We start from the raw sequence: 24,139 nt of genomic DNA, 5'->3' as shown, positions 1-24,139 counted from the left end.
TGCAGAGCTGTGTAAGCTCCCAAGCTTACCTCTTTCACCAACAGAAGTTGGTCCAATAAAAGATTCTTTCACCCACTGTCTCCTCTAATATCCTGGGACCAAGACGGCTACAACACTACAAACAAGTTCCCCAGTACACAGTTTAAAAAGATCAACTGGACAGTGAAGTTCTCATCCCAGCGGAGCCAAAGAACAAAAGAAATTCAAACACATAATGCAATACAATTAAGTAGCACTTACATCAGATCTGTAAGTTTATTTGCTCAATGTACGACGGCTACATAATGACTCACATTCATGATATTCCATCACTGAGGAAAACTGCTAAGAATGGTCCGTGAGTGAAATAATTCCTTACAGAAACACGGAGTTGGAAAAATAATCACTGATTAGACCTTAAAAATAGTTCACTGCATAACATGACAAAAAGCACAAACAAAGGCTCATTCAAAGAACATAGTAATTGTTCTCCTACACTGTAATAGTTATAATTTCACCATGACATACACCAGACATTAAGATTAAGCTAACACTGGTGTTTCTTTTGCTTTTCCTTTTTTTAAAACAAAATCATATATAATTGCATGTCACTATAGCAACATCCAGAACAGATCAGTTTCTTACGATACTATTTGGTAGAGCAAACTTTACCCCCAAAAGAAAAAAAAAAATTAAAAAAATTAAAAAAAAATTTTAAGACTAGTTTGTCATAGGAATACATAACATCTACAGTATAAGTTAATAAATGTCAAGCTACTGTATAGAAATACGACACTAGCATGCACAATATTGTATCAATAGAGTAATGGAGCAGTAATCATTTCACTGGAGAGACAGTATCATAGGCAAGTGCATTTCTTAAAAAAATGAAAGAAACCATTCAAGCTGCTTAAAAATCAAGTCCCCGTCCCCATCCCCGCTCCATTTTTTAGCCCTCTTGTGCGATCTTTCCTGCGTACATTTTCTAAAGCAGCAAGAGCAAAAGCGGAAATAAAAAATAGGTTTTGTAATTCCAGTAAATCACTTTCAAATTATACAGGCAGGGACAACACTGCTCACTGGACATGAAGTGAAATTAAGTTAAGAAGCCTAAATAAATCTTCCAGTCCATGGCATTTACTGTAGGTTTCTGTCAGTTACCTAAGCTGCAAGCCTCTTCCTATTGACCTTTCCAGTAGGGATCATTAATCAGCCTATTTTAAGTTTACAGAGGTGGGCTTCATTTGAAGTCACTTTGTGTAAACGTTGTGATGTTGCATATAGTACATTCATTTAAAACATGTGCAGATGGTCATTTCTAGTGAGCATATCTTTGCATGATTTCCATTGTAAATTCCATTAAAAAAGCTTTGACAATATAATTGCAAAGTCACTCTTGGTTATGAATTTTAGCTACATGTTGGTCATTCCTCTTAACCTACTTTCTTAAAGATGACTTCTTATCTTTGCTGTCAAATCACGAAAAAAAGCTCTTTAAGTCCAATAAAGCCAGACTGTATCCAACCGTACAATAAAACTGATTGTACTGTATATGCAACACCAAGATGCTCTGTTTACAGTGACTACCGAACAGGACAATGAAAGCCTGTTTTAATAGGACATTCATGAGTGCAGTTTCCTTCTACTGCGTAGTTTTAGTTAAAAATCTACGAAGTTCAGCAATCTGCAAAATCAGAAGGAAATGGCAGTGAACTTCCAACAATCGTGTTAAAAAAAAAAATCTTTACTCAGATGGGGGTAAATATTACCTGGTAAGCTTTATTTTCTCCCAGCCAAATCAAACAGACCTGGAAAACAGGTATTTTAAAAGAGAACTAATTTACAGGGCTCCCGAGAGTTGATAGAAATGTTTATGATTGTAGCTCTTCCTTTGTGGATTTCTCTACCAAATGAACTTCTAAACTCCTGAGGTTTCACTCATCATACCACAAGCTTCCCCAGGAGAATGAACACCAAGCTGCCATGAAGACAAAACAAGGAGTCTGGGCGCTACAGAGATCTGCTGACAAACCTCATGGTACAGTGGGAGAAAGTCAGGGAAAAGTGAAATGGCAGTGTAATCCCTGAGGAAGGAGCTGTGGCACCTTAAATCAGGATGGTCTTTGAAATACCAAACAGTACATGACATACAGACCTGAATTCTTTTTATCTAGTGGCGTTTTAGTTTAACATTTCCCCCCTTTCTAATTAAGTTCTTAATCCTTTTGCTGTGGACTCAGTTTAAACAGCCGCTTGCCAAGCATCTGTTAATTTGTTGATCAAAAACTAAAGCAGCTTTGATGTTCCTCAGGCAGTCTTCTGGCCTTGGGAGACAACGGATAGCCAAGCCAGTCCACAGGGGACTGGATAAGGATGGCAAGCCAAGAGAGTTAGCAAAAGAAAATGTACAATGGCTTGATGTCACATATGGCTGTCATGTAGAAATACTGTAAATCGTAATTTAGTGTTAATACTGTAAGCTACCCTAATAAACACCTTAACGAAAAGTTAAATGGCCTAAATCCTGGGGCTTTCAAAGCCCTGAATTGTGAGTCTTTTCAGTCTGGGATTGTAAGCTATGCCATGACAGGGACAGCGCACCCTGGGGATGCACTGCGACATGGTAAACATACGGCACTTGAACGGAGGAGACACATGCACATAAACCTTACTGGAACCACAGAACTTCATTTTTTAAAGTGAGGGCCATTTCATTCAAGTTATTTCATCTTAAAACCCTTTTATTTCTAGCAATAAAGTTAAATTAAAGACAGCTCCACTTGTATTAATAATCTACAGAACAGTCCATATGCCAGTGTGAGGCTGCCATTCCATACCCAGCACAGGCAGCCTGACTTTCCACTAGTGGTGTTTTGGCAAAAACGTCAAAGAGGCAATCAAAGACAGGTCGTGGGGGCCTCCCTGGGAAGGTTACCCTTCCCTTCCCCTCCCCCACCCCGACCCCCCCCACTTGTGGGAAAAAAATAAAGACTGCAGTAGTAGCATCAGCGTGCGGCTGCCAGTCCATTTGGGGGTCTAATTGTTGCCTTCTCCACCATCGTCATCTTGCTGATCGCTTGTCCAGAGCGTTAGGTTGTCACGGAGGAGCTGCATGATGAGCGTGGAGTCTTTGTAGGAGTCCTCGTTGAGGGTGTCCAGCTCAGCAATAGCATCATCAAAAGCCGTCTTGGCCAGGTGGCATGCCTGCTCGGGCGCATTCTGGATCTCATAGTAGAAAACTGAGTAGTTAAGTGCCAGACCAAGCCTAATGGGATGAGTTGGTTGCATGTGCTCCTTGCTTATCTCATGGGCTTCGCTATAGGCTTTCTCCGAAGACTCCACCACCGTTGCCCTCTTCTCTCCTGTGGCCACCTCAGCCAGGTAACGATAATAGTCCCCTTTCATCTTCAGGTAAAAGACCTTACTCTCATACTGCGTCTCGCTGCAGTTCTTGATCAGATAGTTGTCTAGCAGGCTCAGCACATCTTGGCATACAGCTTCCAACTCCTTCTCTATTTTCTCCCGGTAGGCCCGTACCATTTCTATCTTCTTTTCATTGCCATCAGCAGAGGTCTTCTGCTCAATGCTACTAATTACTCGCCAGGAAGAGCGCCGTGCCCCCACTACATTCTTATAGGCTACAGACAACAGGTTCCTTTCTTCATTGGACAGTGGCTCGTTCAGCTCTGTGACCTGCATTGAGAAGGGAGAGAGAGAAAAAAGGATTGGATTAAATTACACTGTATTTAATCCCATATCTACCTCATACATTCTGCTGCTCTCGCCTGCTACCTCTAGAAGAGTGGCCTGAACAAGGTGCTAGTCGATGAGTTTCCAGTTCATTTTACTTCAGATATCAGAAGTTACACCCCACAGATGGAGCAGGGTTTGAAGAGGGGCAGAGGGGAAGGATTGCAAACTCTGCAAGCTTTCAAACACAGCCAGGAAGCAATTTGTTATGTACCATCAACATAGATATTAGGTTTTAAAGCTATGCAGCTTTACCCAAAACTTATTTATGTCAAAATTTCATCACTTTTCTAGCATTTTTCCAGTTAGGAAAAGATGGTACTTAAATTATGCCTTGATAGACACCAACTGGGTGGATGTCAGGCCTCAATAAGAAGCAGAAGAGGTGAAAGTAAGAGCTATAGCAAAACGTGAAGAGATGCTTGTACTCCTAGGACAGTGAGTAAACTAGCTGAATAAGATGAATTAAAGCTATAAAACGAGATAATGAATGTTGATTTTTTCAGTTTTCTGAGAGGCTGGGTGTCTGCTTTTGAGATGTCCAGAGACTTCGGCAAACTGAGTTTAGACAGATTTCTTCAAGACATCCATTACATCTTTGATCTCTGTGACGAGTCAAAAGCTCACATGGTAGCAGTGTGCTATCTTTTTCCTACACAGGAGATAGTCTTCACTGGTTGTAGGGAGAGTTTAGGTGTACAAACCTCCCGACATCATGATACATACACCACTAAAAGATTAATTGCCACAGCAATGGGGTGGCTTAGAGGAATAGTAAGGAAACGTGGAACTACTCTGCTATCAGACTGCCAGTTTACATCCAGCCAAGATTATAATCTTCAATCATTACCAAATCACTCTTATGGCTGGTAAGTGTCATATCTGAGCCTGACACCTCATTTCAGTTCCCAACAGAACAGTGCCTACATCATCAAAGCTATCACACTGTCACTAGTTACCACCCTTGAGGGTTTCAGCAGCGAGGGAAGTGCTTGAATGGTTACAGAAACTCCCTCTTACTTACAGGCAACACGTCCAGGCTAACACAAGGATGTTCAGCAGAACAGTCAGCACAGGCAACTGCAACACGAACAGTCTCCATGGCTGCAGGCATAGCACCTTTCACAAGTACTAACATTTACTAAGCTAGCAAATGTAACTGCGTTGGGTAGTCATGTCAGTTAGGCTGATCCCTGTAGCAGCTCTCAGCACGGCGCGCCAATAAGCATCCATATTTCAATCTATGTAGCTACTTGAAGCAGTTGCTGGCAGACGCGGAGAATGAACATGATTTACACCACTAATTCAAGATTACGTGTGCCCAGACAACCCCACTTGGTCAAGGGAGATATGATCTATTTCAGCAAACAAAATAGCGTTCATTCTTACTGAATCAATATGCAGGGGAAAGTTGTGTAAAATGCTGTAATCATCAAAAATCCTGTTAGTAAACCCAAACCACCTTCCTCCTGCTGCCCCCCAAACTAAGCATTTCATATAGAATTCAAAGCATCCAAATAATATCTGCTTTCAACAACACTTCAGAAAGTCAGACCGAGGCCACCTTAACACCCAAAGTTTCATTTCAGAGACGATAAACACCTTAAGGTATATAGCGATTGTACTAACTCTGGCCTTTCTAGCCACGTAAGCCACAAAAATAACTTGAAAATTATTACTGTAGCACTAGCAGTCCCAACCACAGACTAGGACCCCATTGTGCTAGACACTGTACTAACACAAGACACAATCCCTGCCCCAAACATCTTTCAATCTAAGTGATTCCCAATTAGCCAAAATTAGTACTTTAAGGGCAATCATTTCTATTCTGCATTAAGATTCACTTCTACTATAAGCTCAGAGTTCTGCATTTGTATATGTCCCTATCTTCAAGCTTTTTACAATCAGGTAGTGTAGTTATAGCACTTAATATCCCCACACTAACTTTTGCCTTTTGCTTGTACCTGACACATGCATGAAGGCAAATTCATACTGTTCTGTAACGTATCTCTAATACCCCATTCATACTGTTCACATATACTAACTTAGCCTCTGCAGAAGTCTTGTATTTGGAGTTCTAAAGCCCAGTCCTTGATCCAAACAAAATACCGTAGAGTAGGTTAGAAAGGAACAAGAATGGCATCTTTGTAGAGCAGAGTTAAGATTTTTTGGATGCATTTCCCTACTCGCAGGCACTTGTTTCTCCGTTAGTTTGTAACTTTTCTGATTTTCTAGTTTGTATTTTATAATTAATGTGCTGTTACGTGGTTTATACTCTTTAAATGACAGATGTACTCTCAGCCTTACCACTGCCTATTGCTTTAAGGGTCACACTGCTAGTGTGTTACAATAACTTGTTAGAACAGAAAGTACTCCCAGGACATAAAAAAAAAAAGATTTCTAGTAGGAAGTACTTACCTGCCTGCAGCATTAATGTTCACTTACAATTGTGAAATACTGTATTTATCTTTATTACAGAATTCTGTGTGATGTGATCTTACAGGACATTTAATCGGTCACAGAATGTTTAAAACACGAATACTAGAACTGCACCATTGCACTGTCAGCAGAGTGCTCAGAGAAATTCCCAAATGAACTCCATACGCAAGTTGTGACAGGCATTTGAAAGGAAGGTTTGTAACTTGCCAAGTGGAATTAACTGAAGTTGTCAGTATAGGTTGTCAGCATGTATTTACTATAACTAAATGTATAATTCCTGAACTCTGTCGCATTCACTTGTCACGCTTTATCACAAAATAAACTTGTACTACTGATAACTGGGTTGTTTTTTTTTAATATGAGAAGTGAAACTGGCAATTCTCAAGCTACCAGGAAATTTCCATCTTTTATGGTTTGTAGCAGACATTTATTTATTTTGTAGGCAGATGTAGCAAATTTATTATTATACTGGCTTTCCTTGAGCCTGTGCTAATAGGATACCAGTCAAGATGAATTTCAATAGAACTCAAGGTCTGAACAATAAAGTTTGCAAAGCACACAAAAACTGGGGGAACAGTAAATAATTAAGAGGACAGGTCACTGATTCAGAGCAATCCGGATCATTTAGTAAACTGGATGCCAGCAAACAGTGTGTTTTAACATGGCTAAATGTAAACATCTAGAAACAAAAGAATGTAGATCACACTTACAGAATGGGGGATGCTATCCTGGGAAGCAACGACTGAAAAATATATGGTGGTCCTAGTGGATAATCAGCTGAACATGAGCTCCCAAAATGACACTGTGGCCAAAGAGCTAATGTGATCTTGGGAAGCATGAACACCAGAATCCCAAATAGGAGTAGAGGGGTTATTTTACTTCTGTATTTGGCACTAGTGTGACTGCTGCTGAAATTCTGTGTCCAGTTCTGGTGCCCACGATTCAAGAAGGATGTTCAAGAAAGGTTCAGAGAATGATTAAAGGATTAGAAAACATGCCCTATAGGGACAGGCTCAAAGCATTCAACATATTGAGTTTAACAAAAAAAAACAACACGGTCAAGGATTGATTCAAGTATCATAATGGTGAACAAATATTTAATAGAGAGCTGTTCAATCTAGCAGAGAAAGGTATAACATGATCCAATAACTGGAAATTGAAGCTAGATAAATTCAGACAGGGAAATAAGTGCAATTTTTTAACAGTGAGAGTAATTAACCAGTGGAACAATTTACCCAGGGTTGGAGTGGCCTGGATTCTTCATCACTGACAATTTTTAAATCAAGATTGAATATTTTTTTCTTAAAGATCTGCTCTAGGAATTATTCTGGGGAAGCTCTTGGCCTGTGTTCTAGAGGTCAGACTAGCTGATCACCATGGTCTCTTCTGGCCTTGGAATCTACGAATCAGATTCAAGACACTTAACTTAGGGCTGGACAGAAAAGACATGTCTGGTGTTTCACTCCTTGTAATTTAAAATCTCACTAGACCAGGGTGAGGGCTGGCTAATAAATCGCACAGATCATGTTCCAAATCCTTTTCCAAGAGATTTTTCTTTTGTTTCATGAATCAGAGTTCAGACAGTCTTAACTCCCTCACAAACAACTGAAACCATGAAATCCTGAGTGTACATCTACATGACAGTGTGGCATAGCTGTGGATACGCCGCTGTAGTGTAGATGTTTCCTACACCGACGGAAGGGGATTTTCCATCCATGTAGGTAATCCACTTTTCCAAGAGACAGTGACTAAGTTGGCAGAAGAATCCTTCTGTTGACCTGGCCACGTGTACACCAGAGGTTAGGCTGACCAAGCTAGGGTGCTCAGGGTGCAAAATTCACAGTCTTGAGCAACGTAGCTTGGTCAGCCTATGTTTTAGGTGTAGACCAGGTCTGAGAATAGGAGGCAATGACTAATCTGGGGAAGTTTAGAATAGCAGGATAATATCTATACATCACAGATGTGAAAACAATAGCTCCCCCATTTTCTAATGAAAGGGCCGACAGCTGAAAGTTTGTGCCATAGCCTTATGATCCACAGGATGTGAATTTGAGTTGGCCCATTTTAAAAATACAGTGTTAATTAACCAGGACTATATTAGCACTGGCTTATAGGCATTTGGATAGTATTCACATCTCAGTGTCAAGGTTCCAGGCAAACCAATGCTTTCATGGTATGTGCAGATCTAACAAATGTGTGTCTAAATTTTGCACAGTTAAAAATTCTTTTGGACTCCAACAGAAGTTAATCACTAGAAGCTTAACTGAGCTTCCACTGAAGTTCAAGAAGCTTGTAACAATTTTAGCTTCAGTGACAGTTTTAGAAAGAGCTTTCAAGCACAGGACTCATTTCTTTTTCTCTTCTGCATTTTTACTGTTACGCAACAAACCCGGCCACCTTTGCTGTTCCTGTATATGGCATTTTCAGAGTGAGTAAGGAATGAGACCAGGGATCAGGGCTTTAGGGTCAGGTAACAGAAATGCCACTGGTACCTAAGCTTATTCACAACACCCCCTCGATGGAAGGTGCAATATTTTGCTTCATTTAAATTTCTAGCTCTGTATTTACTTGATGTGTTACCACAGGTATAAACCTACAGTAAACAGCAAATATCAAACCCTACACATGGCAGATCAGACAGCAGAGATGCCAACTTCTGATCTGGAAGGGAAAAATCTACTCCTTTGCCCAGGGGGAGTTATTGAGATCAGTCATACTATATATAAAAAGAGTAAGGAGAAAAAGCCTTTCCTAGAAATTGAAAGCCTTTCAGATGGGGTAAGAGGTCATCTGAAAGAAGAAAAAAGTGGAATTGTGCCCTTTTGCCTCTTCATTAGAGCTGATGAGAATACGGAGATTGTGAAAATGTTCCTATTTATCAAGTTTTCCCAAAATCAGCTGCATTCTTTGATGCATAAAGGCCTGATTTAGGCTACGACCACACTAGAGACCTTACAGTGGCACAGCTGCACCGCTGTAAGATCTCTCGTGTAGCCGCTCTATGCTGATGGGACAGAGCTCTCCCACAGACATAGCACTGTGCATGCTACCACCTATATCGCTCAGGCGAGCGTTTTTTCACACCTCTGAGCAACACACGTTTTGCTGACATAAGTGGTAGTGTAGATATGGCTTTAAGTTTCTGATTTTTTATGAAGTCATTTTACCCTGAAAACCAAGTACTACATTTCTACAGGCTTGTCTACACAGATTTTCACCATAACAACTTGTTGGATTGTAATTCCATAACAAAAGGGTTGTTTAAGTGTAGGTGTAGACACCAATTTTAGTTTAAGGATGTCCTATATCAGTTAAACCTGAGTCTTTACCAACTTCAGCTACATCAAAATAAGGTGTTCTTAAACTACAATTAGAATGTCCACACAGATCTACACCAAAACAAAAGGTGCACACAGCACCAAAATAACTACATCAATTTCAACTCTGTATAGGCCAGCCCTGTGACTGGGAGCTAGTGAAATGACATAGGAGTCACATGAGCAAGAGCTGAGAAATCCAGAGGCAATTTGTAGTCAGGCTGCTGAAAATGTTTGGTTTTGTTAATGCCTATTGAAGTCAAGTCACCAATATTGCAGATAAATGCGGTCTATTGTGGGATAAAGAGGTTAAAATCTTTAACAAATGCTCCAAGACGAGCTCATGAAAAGCCAAGACCAAATAAATTATATTTATGTTTTGGGCTCTCTTTATATTCCATGAAGGAGCATGAGAATCATAGAATCATAGAATATCAGTGTTGGAAGGGACCTCAGGAGGTCATCTAGTCCAACCCCCTGCTCAAAGCAGGACCAATCCCCAATCAAATCATCCCAGCCAGGGCTTTGTCAAGCCTGACCTTAAAAACTTCCAAGGAAGGAGATTCTACCACCTCCCTAGGTAACGCATTCCAGTGCTTCACCACCCTCCTCGTGAAAAAGTTTTTCCTAATATCCAACCTAAACCTCCCCCACTTCAACTTGAGACCATTACTCCTTGTCCTGTCCTCTTCTACCACTGAGAATAGTCTAGAACCATCCTCTCTGGAACCACCTCTCAGGTAGTTGAAAGCAGCTATCAAATCCCCCCTCATTCTTCTCTTCTGCAGACTAAACAATCCCAGTTCCCTCAGCCTCTCCTCATAAGTCATGTGTTCCAGACCCCTAATCATTTTTGTTGCCCTTCGCTGGACTCTCTCCAATTTATCCATGTCCTTCTTGTAGTGTGGGGCCCAAAACTGGACACAGTGCTCCAGATGAGGCCTCACCAATGTCGAATAGAGGGGAACGATCACGTCCCTCGATCTGCTCGCTATGCCCCTACTTATACATCCCAAAATGCCATTGGCCTTCTTGGCAACAAGGGCACACTGCTGACTCATATCCAGCTTCTCGTCCACTGTAACCCCTAGGTCCTTTTCCGCAGAAAGAAGACAAGCCCTATTTTTAGAGTCCATCGCAGGCCACCTTTAAGAATTTCTTGATACCAGCATCAGGCACAGTAATTTATAAGTGACACTTGCTAGTAGCACTGAAAATTTCTGCTCCCAAGATGCAAAGAGCCAACTTCTAAACACATTTCTTACCATAACAAAATTTGTTCGTACAAGATGGAAGCATTCTAGACCAGGGTAGTTTTAGAGTTGGAGGGCTAAAATTTGTTTGATAAAAGAATTTGAATTGTTAAGTGTGCATACAACTTTTGTATGCAGTGTTGTTGTACCTGTGCTGGTCACAGGATAATAGAGAAACAAGGTGGGGGAGGTAATATCTTTTATTGGACATACAACTCTTGACAAGCACAAGTCTAAACACTAAGGGCTTGTCTACACTGGCACTTTACAGCGCTGCAACTGTCTCGCTCGGGGGTGTGAAAAAACACTCCCCTGAGCGCTGCAAGTTTCAGCGCTGTAACGTGCCAGTGTAGACAGTGCACCAGCGCTGGGAGCCGTGCTCCCAGAGCTACCAGCTACTCCCCTCCTGGAGATGGGTTTTGTAGAGTGCTGGGAGAGCTCTCTCCCAGCACTATGCCGCGATTACACAAGCTCGAGTGCTGGGAGGCCTCTGGCAGACTTCAGGGGCCTCAAGTGTCACATTACCCAGAAGTTACCTACTACAGGACAGGCCCAACAAAGAAAATAACAGAACACCACTAGCCATCACCTCTCCAGCGTATCATCAAGGATCTACAACCTATCCTGAAGGACGACCCATCACTCTCACAGATCTTGGGAGACAGGCCAGTCCTTGCTTACAGACAGCCCCCCAACCTGAAGCAAATACTCACCAGCAACCACACACCACACAACAAAAACACTAACCCAGGAACCTAACCTTGCAACAAAGCCCATTGCCAACTGTGTCCACATATCTATTCAGGGGACACCATCGTAGGGCCTAATCACATCAGCCACACTATCAGAGGCTTGTTCACCTGCACATCTACCAATGTGATATATGCCATCATGTGCCAGCAATGCCCCTCTACCATGTATATTGGCCAAACCAGACAGTCTCTACATAAAAGAATGAATGGTCACAAATCAGATGTCAAGAATTATAACATTCAGAAACCAGTCGGAGAACACTTCAATCTCTCTGGTCACTCGATTACAGACCTAAAGTGGCAATTCTTCAACAAAAAAACTTCAAAAACAGACTCCAACGAGAGACTGCTGAATTGGAATTAATTTGCAAACTGGACACCATTAACTTAGGCTAGAATAAAGACTGGGAGTGGATGTGTCATTACACAAAGTAAAACTATTTCCCCATGTTTATTTTTCCCCCCTACTGTTCCTCACACATTGTCAACTGCTGGAAATGGCCCGCCTTGATTATCACTACAAAAGAGTTTTTTTCTCTCCTGCTGGTAATAGCTCACCTTACCTGATCACTCTCGTTAGTGTGTATGGTAACATCCACTGTTTCATGTTCTCTGTGTACATAAAATCTCCCCACTGTATTTTCCACTGCATGCATCCGATGAAGTGAGCTGTAGCTCACAAAAGCTTATGCTCCAATAAATTTGTTAGTCTCTAAGGTGCCACAAGTACTCCTTTTCTTTTTACATTACAGTTACCAGCTCAGATGTGAGGTGAAGCTCCTAAAAGAGAGGCAGAGACAAGCTCACCTTGCAGTCCTATGAGGTCAGCTTTCTGGTTCTCCAAAAGATTAAGTCCTCCCAGAAGCCATCATATAAAGTATCAAGTAAACTACTTCTAAACCTTGTCCCACTTTGACACGGGGCTAGTCACAAACATGAAGTCATACGTAATTTTATTAGACTTTGTTGGCTCTGATCTCCCTTAACATTCACTGAATATCCTTCCCCTGGTCAGAGGGCTGCTGATATAAACCTTCTGGAGTGTTTGTAGTCTTAGGACTTGAGATTGTCACCTGCTCAAGCCCCATGCCAAGTTCTCCTTAAAAATGTTTCTTCCCTGTTGCTGTATGGGACCTCTACAAAAACAAGGGAAATTGACCACACAGAGCACTAGCAAATGCCCCAAAATAAACTAAAAATGCTGAAAGAACAGAATCTAGTCTCGGGATGTTTATACTTTATGCATTTTTTTAGCCTTCTCGCTACAGGTAACTATCCTGTTGCCAAAAAACTTTCGTTAGTTCATTTAATCAGATGTGGAGAGCTATTTGACTTGAAACATGACAAGTTGGACATCACAATACCAACAAACTGGAAGAATAGGTAGTCTTTGCACATATATATTTTAAATCCATATACTGAACAGATTTGTATTTTACTCTCCATCCCTTTCACAATCTTGTACCATGGAGTCTAAAAAAACTTCCTTCAATAAGAACCTGCCAAGGTATTTAAACCTGCTCAATTTTTCACATGATCTAGATTTTTGGTTCATAGATTCATAGAATACCAGGGTTGGAAGGGACCTCAGGAGGTCATTTAGTCCAACCCCCTGCTCAAAGCAGGGCCAACCCGAACTAAATCATCCCAGCCAGGGCTTTGTCAAGCCGGGCCTTAAAAACCTCTAAGGATGGAGATTCCACCACCTCCCTAGGTAACCCGTTCCAGTGCTTCACCACCCTCCTAGTGAAACAGTGTTTCCTAATATCCAACCTAGACCTCCCCCACTGCAACTTGAGACCATTGCTCCTTCTTCTGTCAGCTGCCATCACTTTGAACAGCTGAGCTTCATCCCCTTTGGAATCCCCCTTCAGGTAGTTGAAGGCTGCTATCAAATCCCCCCTCACTCTTCTCTTCTGCAGATTAAATAACCCCAAGTTCCCTCAGCCTCTTCTCATAAGCCATGTGCCCCAGCCCCCTAATCATTTTCCTTGCCCTCCGCTGGACTCTCTCCAATTTGTCCACATCCTTTCTGTAGTGTGGGGCCCAAAACTGGACACAGTACTCCAGATGTGGCCTCACCAGTGCTGAATAGAGGGGAATAATCACTTCCCTCAATCTGCTGGCAATGCTCCTACTAATGCAGCCCAATATGCCATTAGCCTTCTTGGCAACAAGGTCAAACTGTTGACTCATATCCAGCTTCTCGTGCACTGTAATCCCCAGGTCCCTTTCTGCAGAACTGCCACTTAGCCGGTCGGTCCCCAGCCTGTAGCAGTGCATGGGATTCTTCCGTCCTAAGTGCAGGACTCTGCCCTTGTCCTTGCTGAACCTCATCAGATTTCTTTTGGCCCAATCCTCCAATTTGTCTACATCACTCTGGACCCTATCTCTACCCTCCAGCGTATCTACCTCTCCCCCCAGCTTAGTGTCATCCGTGAACTTGCTGAAGGTGCAATCCATCCCATCATCCAAATCATTAATGAAGATGCTGAACAAAACTGGTTCCAGGACCAACCCCTGGGGCACGCCGCTTGATACCGGCTGTCAACTAGACATCGAGCTGTTGATCACTACCTGTTGAGCCGGACAATCTAGCCAGCTTTCTATTCACCTTATAGTCCATTCATCCAATCCACACTTTAACTTGCTAGCAAGAATACAGTGGGAGACCATAACAAAAGCTTTGCTAAAGTCAAGGTATATCACGTCCACCGCTTTCCCCATATCCACAGAGCCAGTTATCTCATCATAGAAGGCATTCAGGTTGGTCAGGCATGACTTACCCTTGGGTGAATCCATGTTGGCTGTTTCTGATCACCTTCGTCTCCTCCAAGTGCTTCTACCATCTTCAAATGATTGTCCACCTAACAGTAAATATTGCTGATGGCTAACATGAGTAAAGTTGTCCTAAAGCGAGCTTTCATCCTTAAAAAAAGCTAAGTGGATCTATTTGTACCTTGTTTTGTAGTCTGAAAAGTTATGAGGAAGTTTTCCCTACCTCCCTGTCCATTAGTTTTCCCCAGAAGTTCTTCTACCTTAGTACAACTGGGTTTAGTTCCTTCCTGCCATCTGATGGAGACAGAACGAAATCTAATCATATCATTCCCAGTATCACTCAAGTCTCCACTAGCTGTCTACAGAAGGTGGATTATCTGCACACTTATCTGCTAGCTGGAAAGGAAGAGAAGGGCTCAGTTATTCATTCTCAGATATGGCTATCATGAAGCACATGCCTGCGTCGCATTTCTACCCTTTATGCAACAGCAGCTCTAGAGCATTTAGGGCATGTCTTCACTGGCAACGCTTTAATGTGGCTTGTGTAGTCGCGGTGCAGCGCTGGGAGAGAGCTCTCCAAACCCTCTTAAAAAAACAAAACACCTTCACGAGGCGAGTAGCTACCAGGGCTCGGAACGCGGCTCCCAGCACTGGCACACTGTCTATACTGACAATTTACAGCGCTGAAACTTGCAGTGCTGGGGGAGGGGGGGGGGGGTTCATATCCCTGAGCAAGAAATAGACAAGCCCTTAGTCTCATTACAAGCTAACCAGCGCTTAATTTGTGCCAGGGCTGAGCCCCAGCACCTCTAGGCTTGCTGCATCAGTTATGAATGTAAAAAAGTTGCTTGAAAGCACCTCTTTCATGCCAAATTAGGCACTGAAGCTAACCCATCCTTACACCTGAACCTAGGTACAGTAGGGAACTATCCTGCAGTAGCAGGAAATAGACCAGATGATCTTAAGCTTTTTTTAATCATTAGTTTCTATGAATGTGTAGTGAAGTCTAATGCTGATGGGAAAGAGACCACCATATTATCATTTCACTGCACTATCACCAAGAAGCAGAGCTTAAAAAAGTGTTCTCATTTAAAAGGAAACCAGTATTCTTCTCAATTCTGATAAGTGGGTTTTAGAGAGGTTCTCTTCCTTTTTTGTCCTAGTTATAAAGGATTCCCTTTAATTGAACTCGAGTCCAAGTCCAGAGACAGACTTTAACGTCCTCAGGTTTGTGGCACCTCACAGCATAGGGATCTACTGAGTTGCAAGAAGAAACACTGGCATTTGATTAGAAGAATTTCTTCCTCATCATAAAAGTGGGTGGGACCACCACTGACTAATGTCCTGAAACATAGCAAAGCAAGATACAAAGCAAGATCATGATCACTGTATTTTTTGGAGTAATTGCTGAAAAATGTGCTTTTAAATGTAATACCAAAAAGAAATCTGGCCTCTTGTCCTAATTCTCTGTCATTTTTAAGTGGTCAAGCCAGATACAAGCAGGACACAGCAGATTTAAGAACATGGAAGTTAGCCAATTTTGAAGTTAATTGTAAGAGTTAAGAAAAACTTACCTCAATTTTGAAAGTCTTGCTCCAGGGTAGAATGATTTAAATCACTGATTTTAATCATGATTTAAATCAGCAAGCAGGAAAACTTGATTTAAATAATCAATTTTAATCAAGTTTTGCATTTGCACTTGTTATTTTCCTAAAAGAAGTGGATTCTCATTGGTTGATGGACACTAAAACCACAAGTTGCAGCTAAATATAGCTTCTATCCTAAATTCAGTGCTTTTTGCTAACCTGTATACACTGTAACATATTTATTTAAGCAATTATATAGTTTGACTATTTTATTATGTTAGAAAATGGTTAATGCATTTCCTAATTGGTAGATTTACTTGTGATTTGGATGAAATTTGAAGAGTATTAATAGAAGCTGTCAATTGTTTTTGTGCATTTTTAGTTAAACACAAATGTGCTGGATATATACAGAAGATTATCAACACGTCTGGCGTTTAACACTAACTGATTTATTAAAAAAAGGAAGTATCATCTGTAGTTAATTTAACTGATGTTTGTAGTCACCATGTCTTTCAAGATTTTAGAACAAGTATCTCTTTATTCTCATATTTGGTCTTTTTTTTATTATTCATAAATTGGAAGATGAAAACAAGCTTTCCTGCATTTTCAACCACCAATTGATTTCTTACCTTTGAATTAAATTATTGACTTGAATTAGTTAAATAAACTGAAATGAAGAAAATATTCTCTGAATCTTCAGAAGCTACTGCTGTCAAAAGCTGGTTAGCTCTTCAACAAACTCCGGTTCCAGGTGCTTAGCCAGTGACTTCCACCAGTTCAGTGGTCTGATTTTTTTTTTTTTTTTAAATAAAGTTTGGCAAACATCTACTGCTTGATTTTTTTTAATTTAAGTTACATGCTTTTAATATATTGTGATAGCCTATGCTAAAGCCTAAAGTTACTACTGTATATCTTTTAAAAAAAATATTAAGTTTTTAATCCACCCTGTCTAGCATTAAGATATTAGCACTTTCCCTGTCTACCCTCATGCCCAATTCTAACATTTGTAAAATGGTATCTTCCATCAGAGCATTAACAGTCCTTAAAAGGTTAACGAACAGTAGCACTCTCCTCTGGAGCTTGAAAAGTTTAGACATCTAAGGCCACGTCTACACTACATGGACTATAGCACCATAGCTCTAGCACAACTACACTGGCATAATCCTGTAGTGTGGACAAAGCCTACAGCGACAAAAGGGGTTTTCTGTTGCTGTAGAAACACTGGCTCCCCAGGCAATAGCTAGGTCAGTGGAAGCATGGAGGATAGGTCCATTAACGGCTATTAGCAAAGATGGTCAAAGACACAATCCCATTCTCTGGGTGTCCCTAAACCTGTGACTGCTAGAAGCTGGGACTGGCCAACAGGTGATGAATCACTCGATCAACTGCCCCGTCCTATTCACTCCCTCTGAAGCATCTGGCACCAGCCACTGTCTGGAGACAGGATACTGATCTAGATGGACCATTGAGCTGGCCCATATGGCTGTTCTTCTGCATTCTCTCATTGACCTAGCTATGTTTGCACTGGGGGTTAGGTTGGCATAGCTAAGGTGCTCAGGGATGTGGATTTTTCACACCACAGCTATGCTGACCTAAGTTTTCAGTGTAGACCAGGCCTAAGCTGGAGACAAGTATGACAGTTTAGCCCAGTAGAGTGCAAGGACAGCAACCTGGTGATAAGCTCAATGCAGGAATCCTGATCATCCACCTTCCTCTTCCCATTTCAGAACTTTACTTCTGGCTCATAGGTGCCAGGTAAATTTGAAGCTGCTTTGGTTTACTGGGACTATTTCCATCTTCATTTCCCTCCAACCCACTCTGCTCATCTTCTTTCTCCATTCCTGGCATTTGACACTTTCTGCTTTGTTATTGTGCTATCTATAACATCCCCAGCTTTGCCACAGCAGGATGGAACAAGGGCAACTCCTGTAAGTTTGCCTCAGTTGTTCCTGCTTGGGAAAACCACTGCTATGCCTGCAATTGACAAGTGACTGCTGCAGAATGAAATGGGAGAAATCTCCCCAATGCACATAGCAGCTCCCTGCAGCTACACATTAATCTCTTAACCATGTTTCATTCTTACGTCCAGGCCTTGTCAAGCAGCTTCTCCACTGGCAAATCAAGGCAGGGCTTTGAAGGTTAGCTTAAAATGTAAGTTAAACTATATAATTGTTTAAATAAAAACTGAGTCAGATGTTTGTTCAACATATGAACTATGAGTAGCTTTACAAGCATGAACAACGAAAGTTTGAAAATATTTTACTAGGTTAACTAATAGGTTCTTTAAAAAGCTAGTTTCTTAGGGAGAAGAGCACAATCCCATCTCCTATGAAATAGGAGTTTGTCTCTCAGGTTCTGAGTACTAGATGTACTTTATTCTACTATGACTACTACAGGGAAATGTGCAAAATACATGCTGAAAAGGAAGATGTACTGCAGCCCTTGGATTTCTGTTTTGCAACCACAGGACATCATCAAGACAAAACAGACTACAATTTCAAGTTTGAAACATGTTAGCAATCGTCTGACTTAATAAACTTCCAATCATACCTGTATTTAAGTTTAGACTAGATCCTGAAGATCCAGAAGAGATGAGTCTTGTGTTGCCATTGTTTTAATGCTTTAGACCAAGCATTAAATCTAATTCTTAACACTAAAGACAGTCGTACAGAGGAAATCAAGGTGAAATAACTCTGCTTAAGTGCAGTTGTGCTCTATCGATATGTAAAAATATCTATAACTGACAAATTTTAGTAGACTAAATATGGCACTAGAGCAGTGGTTTTTAAATTTTTTCTACCGCATACCCCCATCTGAGATAGGGTCATAATATACCTATGATTAGATTGCCAAGTCTTACTAAATAAAATGCATTGTCCGCCATTACAGGATTTTTCTTCCATACTCCCTGCCGAGAGCTCGGGTACCCCAGTTTGAAAACCACTGTACAAGAGCAATTCTTGCTCCCACAACAGCTCTGCCACTGATTTACTGCCTGCCGTGGGCAAGTCACTTAGCTTTTTAATCTTAGCTGAACACCTATGAGGTGTTCTACCTCACAGGAGAACATAAGTATTTGTTCAGCACTTTAAAACACAGCAGAATATACATACTGCACTTAACACATTTGACAATTCCTACTCATTAGCAACTAGATTCTTGTCCTTTGCTCTATTAAACATGACAAGTCCATGCACTGTCATCATGACGTGCAAAGATGCCAGACAGCAGAGACCAGCAACACTTCTAGGGCATCAACTGTATCCGGCACTACCTGAAAGGGAGTGCTAGTCTGGTTCCTCCCACCTTTCAAGAAAGGGGATTCATGGTTTAAGGCTTTCAGATTAACAGTTTTAGAGGCGGGTTAGTTTTTGGCTCAGATTAGGACAGGACCCCTTTTAAATCCAGGGTTTACTGATCTCAGCGTTTCATTATCGTAATTCTTGCTCTTACACACACACCCTGACTAGTCTGGCATAAAGTAGTTGCAGAAACCCGCTCCACACTCAAGTAGGCACAAATTGTAACTATGAGCCCTTTCGTAATTTGCACTTTGAGCACCTTAGAAAGAAACAATGTATGCCTCGCCTGCCACCTACTTCATATTGTGCTCCTGCACAGCAGTGTTTTTGTGGCTGTGCCTGCAGCAGCATGCAGTCACATAGGATTGAATGCGGATTTTACTCACACCCTGCTGCAGTCGTCCTCAGAACCCCCACTCCTGATTCTTCACCGCCTTACACCTACGATACTCATTTACATCTGTGCAGAGTGGTTGTAAAATGCTATTGTGACGCATGACCAGAAAGGGTTAAGCATCCTTCAGGATGAAGGACTCAAATTCAACCCTTAAAAACATGGGAAGATAATGTTTGTGTTTTTGTGTATTTACATATACATTGGTAAAGGTCAATAATATAATCAAACAGTCCCTGTATTCTGTTAATTCAGAGATCAAGTGAGCTGTAAACACAGGAAACCACTGTATTCATCTCTCTGAAGTGTACAGCAAATCATCCACAAATGGTGGAAAAACAGGCAATTGTGTTAATCTGTGTGAATAATCACCAGGTGATGCTTAGGAAACGAGGGCCTATTGTTCACTGAGGGACTCCAACCTGTCAAAGGCGGCCTGAATTGTATAAAAGATGTTTGGGTCCCAATCCTTTTTCTCTCAGATCTGCTTAAGCTTCATCAGGGGAAGTCTGAGTTGCAAGATTGAGATCCCAGTTAAACTGGAACATCCTGAATAAGATATTGGACACTGGACTATGACCTATGGACTAAATTCTAAAAACTGTTTGCAACTACAAAGCTCCCCATCTAGGCTATGAACCTGAACCTGAAGAATTGAGCCCATGTCTGTCTGTATAGTGATCTTTTAGCCATACTCTCTTTTCTTTTAATAAATTTTAGTTTAGTTAATAAGAATTGGCTGTAAGCGTGTATTTGAGTAAGATCTGGAATATTCATTAACCTGGGAGGTGATGTGTCTGATCCTTTGGGATTGGTAGAACCTTTTCTTTTATAAAATGAAAAGGATTTTCAGTAATCTTCATCATTCTTGACTTGGGTATCTGGGTGAAGGCCTGAGGCTGGGTTACTTTAAGGGAACTGTGTTGGCTTCTGGGCAACCAGTGAAGTAATAAAGAAGCTCTTTTGTGGTGGCTTGGTAAATCTAAGTATTGGAATATCCACAGGCTTTGGGGATTGTCTGCCCCATTCTTTGCAGTTCACCCTAATTGAGTGACCTCAGCTGGCTCCCCTAGGACCCCGGTCACAACTATCAAATCAGAATGGTACAAACCTGCTCAGCACAGGTGCAAACAGATTACACATTATGCTCACTGTTTTAGGGTACGTCTACAGTACGAAATTTTGAAATTATTCTGTTTGAATTTTCAGAAGCGCTTTTATACATTCAGTCGTGTCCCCACTAAAGCACGTGAATTCAGTGGAGTGCTTCCACAGTACCGAGGCTAGCATCGAATGTCAGAGCGGTGCACTGTGAGTAGCTATCCCACAGTTCCCACCGCCCACTGGAATTCTGGGTTAAGCACCCAGTGCATGATGGGGCTAAAACATTCTTGCGAGTGTTTCTGGATGTGTGTCGTCAGTCGCTTCTCCCGCCGTGAAAGCTACGGCAGACAATCGTTTTGCACCTTTTTGGCGTGCAGATGTCCCACTGCTTTCAGCAGACGGTGCAGTGCGGTGTACTGCTTCTCTTCTTGTACTATGAATCCACCTTGCATTTCCTCTAGTCTTTTATCTACTCTCTCTCTTTTCCTCATCGACTGCTTCCGTTGCGAACTCTGCTCGGCCATCACAAACCGAGCAGCACAGCTTCTGCCACCAACTCTGCTCTCCTGCTCTTGCCGCACTACCGAGCTTCTCCATGTTGTCTGTCCTGGGCTCCCGCCTCTGTGAAAGCTACAGAAGACAACCATTTCCCACCTTTTTCCGGCTCCTGTGAACTGAACAGCACCTCTTCCGTTGCTTCTGCTTTCCTACATTTCGTGCCCTTTTTCCAGGATTACCCGTGCAGGTGCCATAGCGCGGCAAGCATGGAGCCCGCTCAGATCTCCACTGCAGTTCTGACCATTGTAAATACCTCGCGCGTTATCCAGCAGTATGCGCAGTACCTGCAAAACCAGGCGAGGAAGTGACGACAGCGCGATTACAATAGTGATGAGGACAGGGACACAGACATTCCTTGAAGCACTGCATGTGGCGATTGGGAGATTGTGGTGGCATTGGGCCAGGTTCATGCCGTGGAATGTTGATTCTGGGCCCGGGAAACAAGCACAGACTAGTGAGACCACATAGCTTTGCAGATATGGGATGATTCCCAGTGGCTGCAAAACTTTCGTATGTGTAGGGCTACTTTCATGGAACTTTGAGACTTGCTGTCCCCTGCCCTGAAGCGCAAAAAGACACCAAAAGGAGAGCAGCCCTCACAGTTGAGAAGCGAGTGGCCATAGCCCTGTGGAAGACTGCAACGCCCAACAGCTACTAGTCAGTCTGGAATCAGTTTGGAGTGGTCAAATCTACTGTGGGGGCTGCTGTGCTGCAAGTAGCCAAACGCAATCACTGAGCTGCTGCTATCAAGGGTAGTGACTCTGGGAAACGTGCAGACCACTGGGGATGGCTTTAATGCGCTGGGGTTCCCTAACTGCGGCAGGGCAATAGACAGAACGCATGTTCCTATCTTGGCCCCCGGAACATGCAGTACGTAAACTGCAAGGGGTACTTTTCCATGGTGCTGCAAGCACTGGTGGATCACAAGGGATGTTTCACCGACAAATGTGGGATGGCCAGGAAAGGTGCATGACGCTCTCATCTTCAGGAACTCTGGTCTGTTTGAACAGCTGTAGGAAAGGACTTACTTCCCAGACCAGAAAATTACTGTTGGGGATGTTGAAATGCCTATAGTTAACCTTGGGGACCCAGCCTACCCCTTAATGCCATGGTTCATGAAGCCATACACAGGCACCCTGGACAGTAGTAAGGAGCAGTTCAACTATAAGCTGAGCAAGTGCAGAATGGTGGTAGAATGTGCTTTTGAACGTTTGAAAGCACGCTGGCGCAGTTTTACTGACTTGGTTAGATCTCAGCACAACCAATATTCTAATTGCTGCCTGTTTTGTGCTCCACAATATCTGTGAGAGTAAGGGGGAGACATTTATGGCGGGGTGGGAGGTTGAGGCAACTCGCCTGGCGGCCAATTTCACACAGCCAGACAACAGGGCGATTAGAAGAGCGCAGCAGGGTGCGCTGTGCATCAGAGAAGCTCTGAAAGCCAGTTTGATGACTGGCCAGGGTATGGTGTGACAGTTGTGTTTGTTTCTCTTGAAGTTACCTGCCCCCTATATTTTATTTATTATATAAAAATAAATAAATGGAAATAAAGTCACAATTGTTAAAAAACATTCTTTATTTGTTTCACAACACATTGAGAGAAATCAGAAGGTAGACCAGGGAAGGGGGGGGGGGTGCTGGGGAAGGGAAGGACAAGTCCAGAAACCAAACCAAAATTTCGGATATGCCAGCTTTCTGCTGCTTGTGCAGTCCTCTGGGGGTTGAGTGTGTGGGTCCTCGTAGCCTCCCCCCGAACCCCATGTTCTTGGGCATCTGGGTATGGAGGCTATGGAACTTGGGGAGGAGGGAGGGCAGTTATACAGGGGCTGCAGTGGCAGTCTGTGGTCTTGCTGCCTTTCCCGCATTAGATCCACCATACAGCGGAGCATGTCAGTCTGCTCCCCCATGAGCTTGACCATAGCATCCTGCCTGCTCTCATCATGTGCGTCCCTCCTCTTTGTGTTCATTTAACGCTTCACGGGACTCCACAATTGTTTGCCTCCATGCATTCAGCTGGGCCCTATCAGTGAGGGAGGACTGCATGAGCTCGGTGAACATGTTGTCCCGAGTTCATTTTTTTTCACCTTCTAATATGGACCAGCCTCTGGGACAGAGTAGATAGGGGCCATGTTGAAACACTTGCACCTGCGGGAGGAGAAAAAGAGGGTAGTATTTTAAAAGACACATTTTAGAGAACAAAGGGGACACTTTCTCAGTGAAACATGCAATTCATAGTACACAGCACATGTTCTTTCTGTACAAGGTCGCATTTTGCCTCTTATACTGAAGTGTCTGCCACTTTGGTGTGAATAAGCCATCACACGCAGCCGGGCAACAGAATTCAGCTTGCAGGCAGCCACGGTAAGCCCTAGGGGCCCGCGGGGTTCTGCTTCTTCTGCATTCATTTCAATGCTTTCAAACTGCCAGGCCCCCTTTCCCATAGCAAGCAATGCCTGGTGGGTTTGCCATATAAAAGGAGGGCCTGCACGTTCTCTGGGATGACCACTACCACCCCCCGCTCCCCTGTGTGGCTCTGAGCTGGGATGAGCCCTTTAAACTAAACGGGAACAGCCCAGCACGGCTGGGGTTCCCCGCACCCCCCACCGCATGGCTCCGATCAGGGTCTCACTCACCAGAAGTGCCTTCAGCAGGGTCCTGGTCCGGGAGCCCGCACTGGGAGTGGGGGGAAGCTATTGAGTCCAGCATTAAGAATAGTTCCTGGCTGGGGGGAAACTGATTCCCCACTTGCCACCTGTGCACTGTCCTCTTCATCCTCCTCGCTCCGTGCAACTCCCCCCTTGCAGGTGTCCATGGACAGTGGTGGCGTCACCCCCCATAATTGCATGCAGCTCACAGTAGAAGCGGCATGTATGGGCCTGTGACCCAGAGTGCCCATTTGCCTCCCTGGCATTTTGGTACATTTGCCT

At 42.8% G+C, this 24,139-nt stretch overlaps 1 protein-coding gene across 2 annotated transcripts in view; it reads right to left on the bottom strand.

Moving 5' to 3' along the window:
- Positions 1-236: 236 nt before the first annotated feature.
- The window catches only part of YWHAG (tyrosine 3-monooxygenase/tryptophan 5-monooxygenase activation protein gamma), a 42,856-nt gene continuing 18,953 nt past the window's right edge, over positions 237-24,139 (bottom strand). Inside the window, exons 1-2 of one of the 2 annotated variants that reach the window (XM_037880238.2) lie at positions 14,277-14,642; positions 237-3,672 (exon numbers count right to left, since the gene is read on the bottom strand). In XM_037880238.2, the coding sequence (XP_037736166.1) occupies positions 3,016-3,672; positions 14,277-14,339 (720 nt within the window). In that variant the 5' untranslated portion in view covers positions 14,340-14,642 and the 3' untranslated portion in view covers positions 237-3,015. Of the gene's footprint in view, positions 3,673-14,276; positions 14,643-24,139 lie in introns of those variants that run through there. The other variant, XM_037880237.2, reaches the window with a different exon arrangement.

This window comes from Chelonia mydas, chromosome 17 (genome assembly GCF_015237465.2).
Source record: "Chelonia mydas isolate rCheMyd1 chromosome 17, rCheMyd1.pri.v2, whole genome shotgun sequence".
NCBI classification, from domain to species: domain Eukaryota; kingdom Metazoa; phylum Chordata; order Testudines; family Cheloniidae; genus Chelonia; species Chelonia mydas.
The sequence above is the reverse complement of the archived record's forward strand: the minus strand, read 5'-3'. Positions and strand labels throughout refer to the sequence as shown.